The 17,733-nt window shown below is 38.4% G+C and overlaps 1 protein-coding gene across 1 annotated transcript in view; it reads right to left on the reverse strand.

The window, feature by feature from the left end:
* The window catches only part of IQCK (IQ motif containing K), a 78,898-nt gene that overhangs the window by 46,211 nt on the left and 14,954 nt on the right, over nucleotides 1-17,733 (reverse strand). Inside the window, exons 5-6 of the mRNA XM_075179731.1 lie at nucleotides 4,517-4,569; nucleotides 4,352-4,429 (exon numbers count right to left, since the gene is read on the reverse strand). Of these exons, the coding sequence (XP_075035832.1) occupies nucleotides 4,352-4,429; nucleotides 4,517-4,569 (131 nt within the window). The remainder of the gene's footprint in view (nucleotides 1-4,351; nucleotides 4,430-4,516; nucleotides 4,570-17,733) is intronic.

Genomic DNA, 17,733 nt, shown 5'->3' on the forward strand with positions numbered 1-17,733 from the left:
CTCCTATTTGTGTTGGCCTGACAATGTGTGTTTGAGTAATTAACTGAGAAACAATACAGCAGCCTGTTACAGTTAGATTACAATCATGTTGTATTAAATATGAAGATTTATACTCTGTATTATATACATACACACTGTCACTGGATGCTCTGTGCAAGGTCATGTGACTTAAAGCATGCGCTCAATTTGAAATAGGAATTGTGGTCTGTAGTCATCTACCAGGACTTGACAATAGGTCTGTTAGTCAAAGGATACATTGGTTCTGCCAGCCTCTGATCAACTAATGGTGTCAGATCAATCAGTCACTTAACATATAACTACACTGGTCCCAAAATGTGGTGTTATTGAATTGTGTTATTTGTATTTGCAAGCGTACATGGAATCATCTTGTAAAGCTAAGTGCAGTGTGGCCTCCAGATGGCTGTTCTGTTATGTCAGTTCAAGGTTCTGCCTAGGATTAAACCCAGGACCTCTGTGCCTCAATGCCTGCTTCTTGGCCTCTTGGTTTATGTTTGTGTGTACTGTCCTGTTCACAAGGTCAACTACAGTCAACTCCCAGCAGCATGGGCCTATATAAGGCTTTTTAATACCTTGGTGTATTTTGTGGCATTGTGCATCTCCAGCATGTTCCTGATTTGTTATTTAACTGTACTCGGCCTTCCAGCAAAGGTTCAGGTGTCAGATCCTTCACTCTTTCTAGTCCTCCGTTGTTCTTGCATCTGTTGTGTCAGTCAACCCTTGTTTGTGTGTCTTGCTTGTACTTATTTGTTTACTTTACTTTGTAGTATTTGGTAACGGGGAGGGAGGAAGTATATCGAGAGAGTGTTAGTAGTGGAGAGACAGGGGGGAGGAAGGTTCATCAATACATTTTCATAAATAAAATATTTGTATATAGAAGTTATGGAGGAAAAAGATTACTAGTAAAACCGCAGAAAGTACAGTGTAACATATTATACACATATCAAAAGAGGGTATTCTGAAACATTGTTTGCAAATACACTATGGAGCTCATTTGCAAAGCACAACACTTCTGAAGCACAAAGCAAAATCGGCTTTAGTCCTGTTGAGTGCCTTGATTTGCGCAGTGCACCTAGATTCCTGTAAATTGTATATGATTGTGGAGCAAGATGAGGTGTTTGCAGAGACGCAGAAGTTTGCACAGATTGAGGGGGGGGGGGGGAGTTGGGCAGAGTGAATTCATTCTTTGCAAAGTAAAGAAGTAGACACATTGGTTTGTCTAGCTTTGCAGACCAGTGCAGAAACGAGATTTCCTTTGGCAGGGTAAGATTATTACATTGAGGAAAGGGGTGGAGAGGCCACATATTGGGGGATGCTCTCTGCTATGCGGAGCCTGTACATTAAATGGGACCTACTGCATCACTTTGCGCCCACGTAGATGCAGAAGCGCATTTCTAGGCACACTCCAAGCAATCTGATAAAAATCTTGACACACACAAAATTGCAACATATATAACAAAAACAGTATCGCTTCTAAGAATAATTTAAGCCATAAATAAGGATGTTACCATCACCTCTAGATCTTATATAAATCAAGGCCTTTGCCTCCTGGAAAAGGTCCGTATACAGTGCAAAATTGCAATAATTTCAAGTTTGACCAATTTCATACCAATAAAAGGGCATCAGAATGTTGCAATGAATAAGGGACCTATTTATTAATTAATGGGATTTTTAACCCATCTGTCATCGAAACGAAACGATGACAGAGCATTTATGAAGGTCACGCATGTACAAAGTCATTTTGTGATAGTAACCGGAGGGGAGACCAGGAAGGCTGCAGAGAGGGATCCGAAGATCTCTTTACCAAAATGCTCTTCCCATAGGGTAGAATGGTTAACGCCATCTTCAGATGACATTACAATGCAAGGGGTGCAAATGAGTGTTCTGTTTTGCACATAAGTTAAATACTGACAGTTTTTTCAAGTAACACACACATATCAACTTTAAATTTCAGTGTACAAATAAGCTATCAAGTATTTGTGTGTTACATGGAAAAACAGTCAGTATTTAACTTATGTGCAAAACAGAACACTCATTTGCACCCCTTGCATTGTAACATGGTTTTGTCCAGGAGACTGAAATAAGGATCCTCTTCATTTAAGATCCTTAATCAATCAGGCCCTAGGCCCCTAAGTCTATAACTTTCTGTTATATGTCTACAGTGCACTGCATAACATCCAGTGCATTTCTGAGTTCCCTTGTACAAGTCAACATCTTGGTTTGCAAATGCTTGTTCTGAAAAATTGACAGATAAGGAAAATCGTCTTTTGCTGTCCGTATCACTGCACCATCAGGTCACCACCCTCTCTAAGATATCAAGTAAGTACCTTTCTCACATTTTCATCCTAGGTCTTCTGGGTCTTCCTCGGAAGCAACGAAGCATCGCTGTCCCCTTAGATCTGACTTGAGTGCGCTACCTACTTTTCTGGGTTTCTGCTCATTTCATGCACTTTGCAGTGATGTCATCTGCAGTGATATCATTGGTTCTAAGTAAATTGATAGGCTGAATTCTCATGAATATTGGTCCTGCACACAAAATGGCTTAATTCACTACGTGTAGGTGACAGGAGCGCTTTAACTCTCATACTGTCCATTGTGACAATAGTTTATCATAATTTCCAAGATGTTGCAGGCTATCTTTTATATAGTACAAATCTGAACCTTTCATATTAAATATAGACAGGACTTAAAAGGCTGTAATAATAAGTGTATACAATAGGTGCATTATGCTAAAGATAAAACCATGGCAGACAGGCTTCTATGATTTGTCATTATGTGTCAGTATTATATTTCTAGAGATATAAAATACCAGGCGAAGTGTAGTTTATGCCGAATAAGCAATTTATAGACACACTGGTAATGAACGTTAAGCCACTGAACTGTTGTAAGACGAACCACAATGTTTACTTTTTTTCTCTGGTTTTGTTTCAAAATATTGCCTTATTGCCATAGCAGCTCTCCATTAAGCCTATTTAAGGCACATTTGGGTGTGGCTCACAAGCGAGCCTTTGCTAGATGTAAACCCCTATACCTGGGAGGTGAGTGCATCTGATTTTAACTGCATTTTAATGGTGTTTAAAGCATATAGGTCCGTGTAGGACCTGCATATAATGAGGTGCCCTTGACGTTGGGATTCAGGCTTAAATGTTTTGATCAAAATATAAACTAATACCTCATGTTTTTATTTTGCTAGACACACACAGATATGCAGTGTAAAGGATAAGCGCTGACAACTGTCTTTTTGTTTTGTATACATATATGGGCATTTATATTGCCACACAGCTGGTACCATATACAATATGGGATATACCGAGCGCGGGCTTATTGCCAAGCAGCTGGTACCATATATAATATGTGATATACCGAGCATGGGCTTGTTTTTTCTCTGACAATGTTTACTATGCAGAATGTTGTAATTCTTATAATGGAATGTATGTCCAAAAATAGGACTCTTAGGACTAGACCAATAAGATTCTAGCTTTCATTTATTTAGTAATTTCTACAAAATGACAGCTAGAATCTGATTGGTTGCTATAGGCAACATGCTCACTTTTCAAACCCGCAGCTTAGTAAATCTAGCCCTTAGACTACATTTCTATAATTTATTATCAACAAACTTCTGTCTAAAGTTGGCATACTCAAATACAGTGATATTTCTGTCATAGGCAGTACACTGGTTAAGGCAATGTAAATCCCATTGACCAACCTAAAGTGCCCATTTTCCTATGGTAGATATGACCTACAACATTTACCTCAAAAGGACAGCATACACTGCAGTTTATATCGCTACAACATTCAGATTACAAAAGATTTGTTATGGGGGAGAGGAGCCCTAACCAACTGGGATCCTAAAGAAAGTGAAAATAAAAAAAACAACAGTTGTTACAAAAAGGATACCTCCAAACTGTGCTGAATTAGGAGGGACAGTCTCAAGTTGAGAGGACTGTCTTGACTCGTGAGAAGTTGGGAGATATGTTGATGGGCGAGGACACCACCATAGTTAGCGAAGGCTCCGTAATCATAATATATTTATTGAAGTGGGGTTGGGGACGGCCTAGGGCTTTGGAAGTGCTGGACACGCTACAGGAGACGTGGCATGCCCCCAACGTGGCATGACAGCAGACCTGTCTGCATGCATGCAGCCAACATTGTCCCACTTACCTATGTGACAATGTTGGGAGATATGCAACAAGCAATAGACAAATCCTTAATAAGGGAATGAGCCCAACTAAAATTTCTGGTGCTGAGATACAGCAAATGCATCAAACCATTTCCACATATGCATATTATATCACAATAAATGCAAGGCTTTTTTCTTTTAGGCAGTACTTACTGATCCTTCAACCATTCTTCAACAAATGGAATCTCAAAGAAATCTTTACACTGTTGACCTTTCCTTATTGGGTTTTGACTAAAAGAAAAATAAGGGTATTATTTAACCAACAGAAAACAATGTGAAGTGTAGGTTATTTCTGAAAAATGTAAAACATTAACTTACTTGTAAAGCCACTCAGTGAGAAAGTCACATGCAATGAATTTTGTCCTTTTCCTCTAGGAAAAAAAAACATAGATTTCAGCCATAACTTTGATCACACCTTAGTTTATATGTGAGACGTTTTGTGTTACAACAAAATCCATGGAAATGAGCATTACGACTTTTCTATGGCAGAACTATGGATGGATTGAGTCCTGCAGCACCAAGAGCCACAGCACAAACAGGCTCCCAGCCTCAGGTAGGAGTGGCAACGTTTAAAATACATACCGCCACTTCTCCTTCTGCCTTCGTTGTAAAACTAGCAAATTCCATAGACTTACATTTTCCACACCGTCACTTCTAAATTTCCAGTTTAACCACTGCTTATAAGGAAGATTACAAACCCATCTCAAAGCTTGCAGCTCAACAAGGTTCATCTAGTCATCTCTGGACATGAAATACACCTGCTCAGCAAGCAAAGTTTCTCAAAGCCTTATTTTAAAATGTTGGCAACTATGTGCCATATGATTTTAAAATACAGAATAGTTTATAATGCATATGCTATATCTGGGCTTGAGCATTTTGTAACATAACGGCTTTTTAATACATACTTGAAACTGGAAACACTAAAGACCATTAGAACATATCATGATATTGACTGGAGTAATCATGAAAAGAAACATGTATGTTGGGTCATTAGTTCATAACCAAAGGATCCAATCATCTGAACAGGGGAGCTGCTTGTTGTTAGGAAAAGTGTGACACATAATTTGACCTATATTCAAGAAACTCTGGCACAGACAGTAGAAACACAGGAAAGCTTCACAATGTGAATTGTTTTCTATGAGATAAACAGTTTAAAGCAGCACAAGTGTATTCAGTATCCTCGCCCTGAACTTTCTGAATCCATGGAGCACTCCTTGTTGATTATCCTGTTGCTTTACATTCAAGTATATATTTATCTTTATATAGCACCAACATATTAAGCTGTGATTTATACAGAAAGTTTAATCGTTCACATCAGTTTCTGCCACAGTTCATCTTAGAGTCTAAGAGGTCTGTAGAGAGAGAAAGAGAAACCACACCAGGGGGTAAATGTATCAAGCTGAGAGTTTTCCGGCGGGTTTGAAAAGCCTATCAGATTCTAGCTATCATTTATTTAGTACATTCTACAAAATGATAGCTAGAATCTGATTGGTTGCTATAGGCAACATCTCCACTTTTCAAACCCGCCGGAAAACTCTCAGCTTGATACATTTACCCCCAGGTATGATTCTTAAATACTGCCCCTTAATTTGTCACACAGTGAGAACTATTCAAGGGGAGTATATACACTCTTGAAGGGTGCACCCAACACATCATTTTACAAGTATCAAATGAAGGCAGAAAGAAGAGCAATGTGTATCTAGAGGCACTCCGGGGTAGCAATTCATTAAAATATAACTTTTATTAAATATAAATAAAAGGATTGGAGAAACGAAAGAGCGAAATAATAAAAACTATGAAGAATAAAACCAGTGAATGTAGTGATTTAAAAATGCAAAACCAATTGCATAGCCTCACTATTTCTCAAAAATCGAAGATCTGGGGGTAAATGTATCAAGCTGAGAGTTTTCCTGCGGGTTTGAAAAACCAATCAGATTCTAGCTATCATTTATTTAGTGCATTCTACAAAATGATAGCTAGAATCTAATTGGTTGCTATAGGCAACATCTCCACTTTTCAAACCCGCTGGCAAACTCTCAGCTTGATACATTTACCCCCTGATTGGAATTAGTCAGTCCATGAGGTATATAAAGAAATATACCAAAAATAATTAAAAGATCTGTGTTGCAAATATAATCAATGCAAGTAAATATATTATTGAATTATCATGAGGCTCTTGTTATCTCAGACCAAATTGCAATATATATTAAAGAAGTCTCTAGGTGTAGATTTCATAAAAGGATATACTAAATTTCTCCCAGATGAAATATACTGAAAGAGCGCTATCAGTAGGCTCATAAATCGTGGTCCGACTCCTAGAACCTCTGGATTTTGTGTGTGACCCTGCCTAATAACAAACCGGGGGACGATTCAGGAGAAGAGCCGCAACTTGAAAATATAGTGGGGCGAGACGCCTCTCAATTTGGGCTGATGCTGTGCCCAATGACCGTTTACGTAGCATGAAATCTGCAAATTTGTACTGTGCAGTGTGAGTGCCCAGTATACATATGCTCACATGCAGAGTTGTACATATCTACACTTGTTGGGTACGTTTGAGCGATGATGATAAATCCGACATCGCTAATGCCTCCAAAAAAAGCCCACGAAAGAATGAAAAAGCGTTTTGAAAATAATCACACTTACTTTGAAAACGATGCTGGAGATCACCGAAGAAACCAGCATAATGAGAGCAAGGCATTCCGATTGGAGGACTGAACGGCAATGCAGCCTGACGTCAGCGCGACGTCTGCCACTAAAAATTAAATTTTTTCATTCTGTCGTTTCTTTTTGGAGGCATTAGCGATGTCGGAAAAACGATTATCGGTAATCGGAAAAACGATTATCGGTAATCGGAAAAACGATTACCACCGCTTGAGCCACCTTAACTCTAGAGAGGCGGGGCTGGGGAGGGAAGGAGCAGTATAACGTAGGCCAAGTACAGGGAGAGCGTTTATTCAAATGCAGCTGAGGCAGACCTGTAAAGAGAGACACATATACACCTCTCAGCAGCCATATCTTTTGTACCCGCTAGACAGCAGAGGGCAGAGTTGGAGGCATGAGTTGCCTACCACTCAACATATTTTTACCAGCTTTTTTTTTTAACCTTGAGTGTCCGCCACTGTTTGATGTAGGTTAGTAGAGCTTTGATGAGAAGTCACAGACATAAACTAGTAATGTTTATTAGATCACACAAGAGCCAGCCAGGACCTCAATTAGGAGATTTACATCAGTTTTGCTCAAGTGCCTAATTTTCCTCCTACTCATATCTGAGCCACAACAGCTCCACACAACACGCGCTGGCTCATTACGCTGCTTAATTAAAACACCAAGATGAAGAAAGCCATTATTATGTAAGGTATAACATGACTTCATCTTGCTCTGCTCCCACCCCAGCCCACCTTGTCAAACAGTTAAACAGGGCAATGAGCAGTAAATTACATACAAACAAACTGCAGGGATCTGAAAATGTACCAGATGTTAATAGTGGAATGATATCACTGCTTGTCTGCATACACCAACCAATATGTTAACTGCTGCTTCACCTACATACAGCAAGCTAAGTCAAATAGATCTAAACTCTAGAAAATAATAATAATTATTATAGTAATAATAACAATATAGTAATAACAAAAATAAAAAATAATCAGAGCATAGGTCTCATATGGAGTATTTAAAGTATATTTTAAAGTCTTGTTATACCATGTTTTATTATTATATAAAGGAGAGTCATGTTTGCCAGCAACTGACTGTCTTAAGATTTTTACAATGACTAATCCATCATTCATGCCTCTACTTTCCACTGTCTCTCCTGGTTGCCACCATACCACACCAGCAGTAGCTGCACAGAAATGGCAGTCGCTAGTTGTTGCTTCAATATTGGTGGCTGGTAATGCCATACTTGCCTACCTTTGGCAAGTAGTATCTGGGAGAGGGGCGTGTCTAGAGGGCTGGAGCGGGCGAGGTGAATCGTGTCATATTGGCACCGCCCCCACATCAAATATGCCGTTTTGTCGTGGGGGGGGCAAAATGACGCGATTCACCGCGAATCACGTCATTTAGCCTCGCAATTGCGGGATGCGGGAGATTTGCCAGCTCTCCCGGGAGTCCGTGAGACCAACCCGAATTTCGGGAGTCTCCTGGACATTCCAGGAGAGGTGGCAAGTATGCGTAATGCTTCCGCTAAGTTATGTATCAATTGTAAGCACATATAGCCTCTGCCTTTACCTTCTGTTTCATATCATTGTATGCTATATGTATCATGATTCCTCAACGTACAGCACTTCTTATTATGCTGATATGATACTATATAAATAAGGGATAAAAAAAAATAAAGGATAACTATTAAGCTTCCTTAAGAAAGATTTAAAAATAAAAGTAATATATCAACTAATTGTATGCAGAAAAAAAAAAAATAGGGAAAAAGAAGAAGAAAACATGAAAATGATGTGACTACCTTAGAAAATAAAAGGTCCACAAGTTTTAAAGGCAAATGGAAGTACCTATGTAATGTATTCTTATCACCTTCTTTTTAGCACCACCATACAGAATTCATTAGGCATTTAAAAACAAATGTCTATTATCATAGATAACTATAGACAAAGGGCTGGATTCATTAAGGAGCGTATCTGGCAATTTTGGGTGTATTACAATTAGTCTGAGTATGCCCAGAAAAGGACCATACACTACAGAACGCAGCAGCGTCCAATTCATCTTTGAGTGCAGAGGACCCTTACTACAGCCTATGATTTCATGGAACGGGCTGGGGAAGGGGCATCTGCCTGTATTCAATGTACAGTAAGTGTGTGCCAACCTCGAGCATAGCCGATTACAGCTCTGGGCATTTCTCGGTTACATCATCATCATCAATTTATTTATATAGCGCCACTCATTCACATTAGTCCCTGCCCCATTGGAGCTTACAGTCTAAATTACCTAACACACACACACAGAGAGAGAGACTAGGGTCAATATTGATAGCAGCCAATTAACCTACTAGTATGTTTTTGCAGAGTGGGTGGAAACCGGAGCACCCGGAGGAAACCCACGCAAACACAGGGAGAACATACAAACTCCACACAGATAAGGCCATGGTCGGGAATAGAACTCATGACCCCAGTGCTAACCACTAAGCCACCGTGCTGCCATTACTTGTTTTTCATGTGTCTTTTGCACCAGCTCTAGTCTAAGTGCTGATTATTAGTGATGATTGCTGTTTATGCTATTACATGTGTTTGCAATCAGAAGCAACTGTAAAAATGTATTTTATGTACAGTGAACATTAATTGCATCCTAATGAATGTATTTCATGGGAAAAAAGACACTTTTATTTTTAATGTTTTGTCATTAATGCCTATATTAGTAACAGGTGACATTAATTGAATTTTTATTTTTATTTCTGTGCATTTTTATTTTATTTTATATTGCAAATAGGAATTAAACATATCCTGCAGTGTCTCGTCTAGTACTGCAGAGCAGAGCAGACCTACACCTGTATTCATCACTACATGTATATTCACATCTTGTTGAATTTGGGCGTAGGTATACCCAATTTACATGCGTTTTAAAACAAAGGTACATTGTGTTCAGTATGTGCCCCTGAATGAATCAGGCCCCAAGTTTGTATCTTTGTAAAATTACCAATTACTCTGTGGAGGAGAGTGACATTTTGCCACTGCAGGAGTAGAGAATCTCAGCTTCAACACATCTGCGTTTCAGCACTCAAGCTCGCTCATAAGTCAGAGACAGTCATTCAGGTATCTCTTCAGTGGTCACATTATGGCAGGGGAAATAAGGAGGGGGATTGTACTAAGAACGAACATGCTTAGAGAAGGGGCAATCTAAAGCAAGTATGCTCACTACATTGCAAGTCATGTGACTTTGGCTGCCATGGGATTCACATGACACTTAACAAACTGTAAGTCATTAGAAGCTTGTATAAAAAAGCTAGGAAAATAGAACAACACAATTTGTCTTCTCACATTTAACCAGAGTGATTTCTGTTAAAACATACATAAATTTAATTCTAAAAATTAATATGGTTTTTTCACTTAATATTATTGATTTCTCATTACCAATCAGAGCAACCATTATGGTTAAGGTGAAAATGTCTGGAATTAGGCAAAAACCCTTTAATGTAAATAAAATAAAATCTTTGGAATAATGTATATCTCCAAGGAATCAATATGACATAATCATGTTTCATATGCATATATGGCGGAAATTATATCCAGAAGAGTTATAATATTTATAGAGCCCATTTTGAGGCCAATCCTTAAACAAGGGCAATAAAACCATTGTAAAACAGATTAGCATACCAACACAACTCTTGCCATGATGTCACAGAGAAGAGGGGTTTGGGGATGAAAGAAAAAGGTTTAAAAAGTACTGAAATTATTTAGAAATTGTCAGTTCTTGGGGTCAGTCTACTGATGAATTGTTCATACCTTCTAGCCTTCCCTAGGCAGCAAATTATGCAAATGATGTTGAGTTCCTGGTGGGTAGAGGGTAAATTTAGAGTTGGGACAGAGGTGCTTCCATGCTCAAATGTAAATCACAGTGTTAATATAAAGGTTGCAAGTATTTGTGTGCTATAAGCAAAAACAATCAATGTTTTCCTTGCTGGCAAAAAAATTAAATTGCATTTGTGCCCCTTTGCATTGCAACATGGTTTCTTCAGGTGCAAATTTGCACCCTTTAGGTGGATTTTGCTCCTAACTCTAAACAAGGCCCATTATGTACATTAACAAAAGAGAAATTAACATGACAAAATTTGCAATGTTCAAGCAATTTTAAGATTTTATAATGCAATCTATAACAATAGATTTGTTGTATTATTTAATGAACTCTATGCTACAATGTTTTATTATTACATGAATGCATTTTCTTCCCACAGAAAGCTCATTATTTCCCACCAGATATTAAAGCTTTAAAATACAATTATTTTAGCATGAGTTACATTTTAATAAAATATTATATCCCATAATCCTCCTAATTATGGACTCATAATCTGAAAGGTCAGATTTAATTTAGGCCACTTTCTAAGAGTAGCGATTTAGTAAAGAGTCATTCTGCTATCACATTACCCAAATTTTTCCATGAAGAGGATAAAAGTATTGAAGTTGGCTTGGTTGCTAAGTAAATATCTGTTAGTTTCATTTACATCATCGGACTTCCTCTATGTATTCATCAAATAGATTACTCGCTAAGAGTTCCAGAAAGTTCAGATAACAGAAGTTGATATATGTTGGATGTGAGAGATATAACCAGGAAATCTAAACAGGTGGCAAGGATCTGCCTTTATAACAAGCATATGCAAAGTGTGGCTCTTCAGTGACTGACAAGGCATCATGGGAGTTTTGGTTAGTAACAGCTCGAGAAAATATGCACTGTGCATGCCCACATGACTTAAGGCTTACAAATGTCTGATAAATAAGCCCCTTAGTTTCATCGGACCCTGTAATCTTCTTCCATATGGTGTGTGGGATTCCCAAATCCTTTCTGGGAAACTCTTTGCGAGTTTTCTTCACAAACAGTTTCAATTTAGCTACTATCCCATAACACGCAGATTGGTGAAGTGACCGGACTTTTGCTGTCTTATGGACAATTTCTCCAAGCTCTGCCATAGAAGACTAACCCTGTCATAGTCACCATAGGCCTCTTAGCGGCCCTACTAACAAAAGCCTTTCTCACCTGGATGCTCAATGTTTGGAGGATGGCCTGTTCTAGACAAATTCAAAATTGTGCCTTATTCTCTCCATTTATTTATGATCAACTTGACACTGCTCTGAGGGATTTTAAATGCCTTTGAAAAGTTCTTATATCCTTCCCATTATAGTTGCTTTACAAAACCCTTTTGTTTCAATTTTCTTTGAACATTCTTTGATCTTCCTTATTCTTATCATTTATTTATATGCTACCACAAAATTCCATAGCGTTATACAGTGGGGAAGTACAAAGATGTAAAGGACAATAGGCAAAATACAAAACAAGCAAAGACGAAAATAAAGGATATTCAATAAACAATGATGCAGCATGATAATAAGCTGATATAAAACAAACAAATGTCGTCAGATCATGGAAGATGTATGATACAAGGACAGGTTGGAGCAGACAAAGAAGACACAAGGAGATAGAACCCTGCTTGTGGGAGCTTACAATCTGATGAGGAGAGACGATACTCAGGTAAGAGGGGTGCAGCATGGAGTGAGAATGTGGGCAGAAGCAGCAAGAGCAGAGTTAGTGGGATTCTGGTATCCTTGGATGACCAGGTGGTTTACAAGAAGCATTTAAAATGTTGGAGGCTTGTGGATAGGCTGACTGGACATGGACGTGTATTCCAGATGGGAGTGGCACAGGAGAAGTCTTGGGGGCAGAAGTGGGATGTGGCTATCAATAGGGAGATAAGACTCCGGTCATTGGAAGAGGAAAAAGAGTGTGTGGCAGTGTGGAGTGATATGATGATCAGAGATGTAGGGGGGAGCAGTAAGTGAGGTGAGAGATGATGAAGCTATTGTAAGTGTGCAGGTGTATTCATTTATGTGACCTTTGAATACAACTGATTGTACCAGGGTTTATTTAGATGTATCTTAGTAAAAGGGGTGAATACTTATGAATTCAGTTATTGTGTTTTTTTTATTTATGAATATTCATGGTTTCTTGTGTTAAACAGTGATAAGAATTCCTGAATAAATCCGTTCTGATTCCAAGATATAAGAAAAATAAAATGTGAAAATGCCTATAGCGATGGATACTTTTTATAGCCAATACATGTACATACAAAGAGAGAGAGTTTCTGTGTATCCTTGCCCTAGAAGGGGAGATGCATGCACTTACAAACATGGTATATTGTAATTCTATGGAAATACTGGATGACACAACAAATGATAATCTCTGTTTGCTTTTCTTCTCCTAAAGTACTTAACAGGCCAATGAAGAAGAAATTAGGAAATCATCGCAGTTACAGTTTCCTGAGATTTAAGTAGTCACAGAAATAATTAGCATCCAGCGGTTAGGCTAATGCTGAACATGAGATCAAGCTGCTGGAAAATCGCACGGCTCGCCCCGTGAAAGGAAACACATCAAGCCATGATCGTTCTTCATAATACCCATCATTAAGTCTTTCAGGAGCCCAATTATCTGCTCTGTTAAGGATGGTCTAGGGAAGAATGGCACAGCTGCATCAGTCATTCTGGAAAAGATGATCTCTGGACACTTTCCAAATTAACAAGAAAACATGTCTCTGCTATCAACACATAAAGTGCCGCTCCTAGTAAGATACACAGAGAACCTTCATGCTGCGATGTCAATGACATCATTAGTATATCTGCTTATATCAGACGTCTGCACCCGTGATTACATACAGCCGTGGGCTAGAGCTAATGGAAGACATAAGGCATATGAAAATATTGTTTTACTGAAGTCATTGGCAGGGAACGCACACACCAAAGCTGAAGTCAATTAAATTGATGCCAAACACATTAGAGTATTTCACTGCTGATGAATGAATCCATGGGAGTGAATCTTGATTGATCAATTCCTGGTAGTCAACAGGGCCGTAACTATGGCCCAGAACGCAACGCTGAAGGGGGGCACAGTTTATGAATATGTTAGGTTCATTTGGTTAAAAAAAGAGGTCTAGGGGGGGCAGAAATTTTGCTTCTCGTCCCAGGCGCTAAAAGTTACAGCTATAGTAGTCCATAATCATAAACCATTAACAGCAGCCTGAAGAAAAGAAAACAAGAGGAAATGGTAAACATCAGCAATTTTTCTTATGGATTGCCAATGTGATTTATGTTAAAAATATATTTGCCTACTCTTCTGGGAGACTCGTGATGGTGGCGCAAATCACTGCATCGCGCCCTCGGCGGGTAGTTAAATAAAGTTGGCAAGCATGGTTAAAAAACACAACATATTTTTGTCATGGGATTACTGTTTTAAACAGACCTGCAATAGAACCAGGGGCCTGATTTATTAAGGATCTTAACTTAAGAAACTTCTTATTTCAGTCTCCTGGACAAAACCATGTTACAATGCAAGGGGTGCAAATTAGTATTCTGTTTTGCACATAAGTTAAATACTGACTGTTTTGTCATGTAGCACACAAATATCAACTTTAAATTTCAGTGTACAAATAAGCTATCAAGTATTTGGGTGCTACATGAAAAAACAGTCAGTATTTAACTTATGTGCAAAACAGAATACTAATTTGCATCCCTTGCATTGTAACATGGTTTTGTCCAGGAGACTTAAATAAGAAGTTTCTTAAGTTAAGATCCTTAATGAATCAGGCCCCAGATATATAAAAGATAGAACCTATTTGACCCCAAAAATAGCTTCTTTATATAACATGAACCCAAGAGTAACAGGTTCAGGACAAAAAAAAAGGCTAAAATACAAGATTTCTTACATACATGTCAGCTAATGCACGTAACACAATGGCAAACATACAGCCTCTATAAAGAGATCACTGTCGAAAAAGTCACCCAAAACAACAAAGAACTAAAAAAATCTGCAGCACCTGGACCAGGCGGTCTCACCCCCTCTCCTCCATGTTACTAGGCTTCTTTATCTATATTTTGGGGGTTAAAAAATAACCAGGCAGCCTTAGTAGTGATAATCCAAATACCAGCTATAGACCTATATCTTCGATCAATGTAGACCTAAGCGTAATTGCCAACTCTCCCGGAATATCCGGGAGACTCCCGAAATTCGGGTAGATCTTCCGGACTACCGGGAGAGCAGGCAAATATCCTGCAAACGGCCTCTTCGTGTAAAAATGACACGATTTGCGGTGAATCACGCCATTTTGGCCCCGCCCTCCGCGTCAAAATGGCATTTTGGAGCGGGGGCGGGGCCACAATGACACGATTCAGAAAGAACTTTAAAAAGGTTGGTAAGCATGACCTAAAGCTATTTGCAAAAAACATTAGCACACCTGGCTAGTAAGCTGCAGATATCTTATCCATAGTGTGAACCAACTTATTTTTTTTACAATGTTAATGTTGGTCCATTGTTGAGAATTGTCTTAGTTTAGTTTTGTTTGCTTTTCCCAAAAATTATGTCACAGTTTGTTTTAGATCTGTCAAAAATCACTGCCCACAGGGGAACTTCACATGATCAAATTATTTTCTAAATGCTCATAGCACACTTAATCTTTGACCAACCACATGATGGCATGTCTGTTACTATGAAGACTAATTCTGTTTCATGACAGCTGCATCTAAACACCGTCCTACAATCAGTATTAAAACATAGCACATTGGTCAATATATGAAAACGGCAATGTCTGTGTTTGCACCTGTAGGACATTTAATAGATGTTTATTGAAAATATAACCAGTCTGTAGATGCAAAGAGCACATTAAATCACTTTTTGTTCAGTAATGTGTTCCTATTTTGTAGTTTACTTAAGCGTGTTAGTCTTTACTCAACTGCACTCAATTAAAATGAATGTTCTGTTTATTATTGCAAGCAGCTGATGTGAATTTGTATTGCCGAATTTATATTATAATTGTACTTTATTGAATATCTATTGCATCTGTGTTAATATACCTAATAGGAAAAATGACATTTGCTTACAGGTTTCATATATTAAATGAGACGCTGAGAGTACCATATTTTGCACACTTTCCTATGCACCCGTTTTAGCAGGTATCCTCATCTATGGGGTGTGAATGTGCAGTGCAGCCCATCCCTAAATCTGTCTGTACACTTTAAATCCCTCCCCCAGTACAATATGGTTTTACTCATTTTTTTCATTGCCCTGAATTCTAAATGAGGCCCATTGTCTCATACATCATGAACATCTGACAACTACACTCTGGGGACAGCTTTAGCAGTGGTGGTACTACATTCCATCAACCATAATACCGTTACATTATATACAGTTACAAGAAGGCACAGGTCCCGTGAGTTCAACCTTTCATAAATTCTGTTCATTTCAGAAAAAAACAAAAAAACTTCACTTCCATTCTCATTTCTCCAAGCTCGTAGCCATAATATTTGTACTAAAAGTCATAAGGATGTGCTGGTTATATTTGTATATGTTACTTACAGAACAAATGTACACACAAAAATATACACTGACACTCACAAACACACACACATATACACACTAACACTCACAAATATGCACACAAATATACTCTCTAACACTTACAAACATACACACTAACTCATAAATATGCACACAAATATACATACAACACTCACAACCATACACACAACAAATATACACTGACACTCACAAATATACACACAAATGTACTCTCTAACACTCACAAATAGGCACACAAATATATACACTAACACTCACAAATATGCACACTAACACTCACAAATCTGCACACAAATATATACACTAACACAAATAGGCACACAAATATACACACTAACACTCACAACCGTACACACAACAAATATACACTGACACTCACAAATATACACACAAATATACTCTCTAACACTCACAAATAGGCACACAAATATACACACTAACACTCACAAATATGCACACAAATATACACACTAACACTCACAAATATGCACACAAATATACACATTAACACTCACAAATAGGCACACAAATATACACACTAACACTGACAAATATGCACACTAACACTCACAAATCTGCACACAAATATACACACTAACACTCACAAATATGCACACAAATATAGACACTAACACTCGCAAATATACACACTGGCACACACAAAACTACACACACATATACACACTAACACTCACAAATATGCACACTAACACTTACAAACATACACACTAACACAAAACTACACATTTGCAGAAGACAGACACCTTTAATAGATATTAGAAGAGTTTATCTATACAAGCTGATGTATTGGGGAATTTGAAAGCAGAGTGAGCAGGATGTGGGTCCAAAAGAAGAACATTGTCTCCTGCTCCTAAAACCGAGGCACCTGCATGGTATGAAATACACAACTGTAGGAATAGTGGGAAATGAACAGTGCTATGGAGACCCCAAATGAGATAAGAAACCGACAAAACATTAACTCTACCAGGACAGCAAAATAAGGGGACAGTAGGCAATAGGGGACACATCTTGGGCAATGCAGGATATTCATGGGATCAAAACTGTGTTTATAATTTATATATATACTGTATGTATATATATATATATATATATATATATATACACAAGTTAACCCGTGCATGATACTCATGCATTCTAGTCAAATCAAGCTACTTAAGGTGTTAAAAAGGTTCTTTTCATGCATTTGGGCCTAGCCCAGGCCTCCTCAGGGGAAGAGCGTTACTTCCCGACGCAAGCGCCCTTTTTTAACGTGGTTTTGTCCACATGTCACCACCTCATCATTCTTCTCCATCACCTCATCCTTCATCTTCATCGCCACATCCTTCATCAAGCTACTTAAGGTGTTAAAAACTCCCCACTGTCACCCCCGGCAACCACCAACCACTCCCAACTGTCACTTCTCCTTCAAGAAATATATAGGTCAGTGTATAACTCTGCCCAGAAGGTGGCGCTGCAGCTTG

Source organism: Mixophyes fleayi, chromosome 7 (genome assembly GCF_038048845.1).
Source record: "Mixophyes fleayi isolate aMixFle1 chromosome 7, aMixFle1.hap1, whole genome shotgun sequence".
Taxonomy (NCBI): Eukaryota; Metazoa; Chordata; class Amphibia; order Anura; family Limnodynastidae; genus Mixophyes; species Mixophyes fleayi.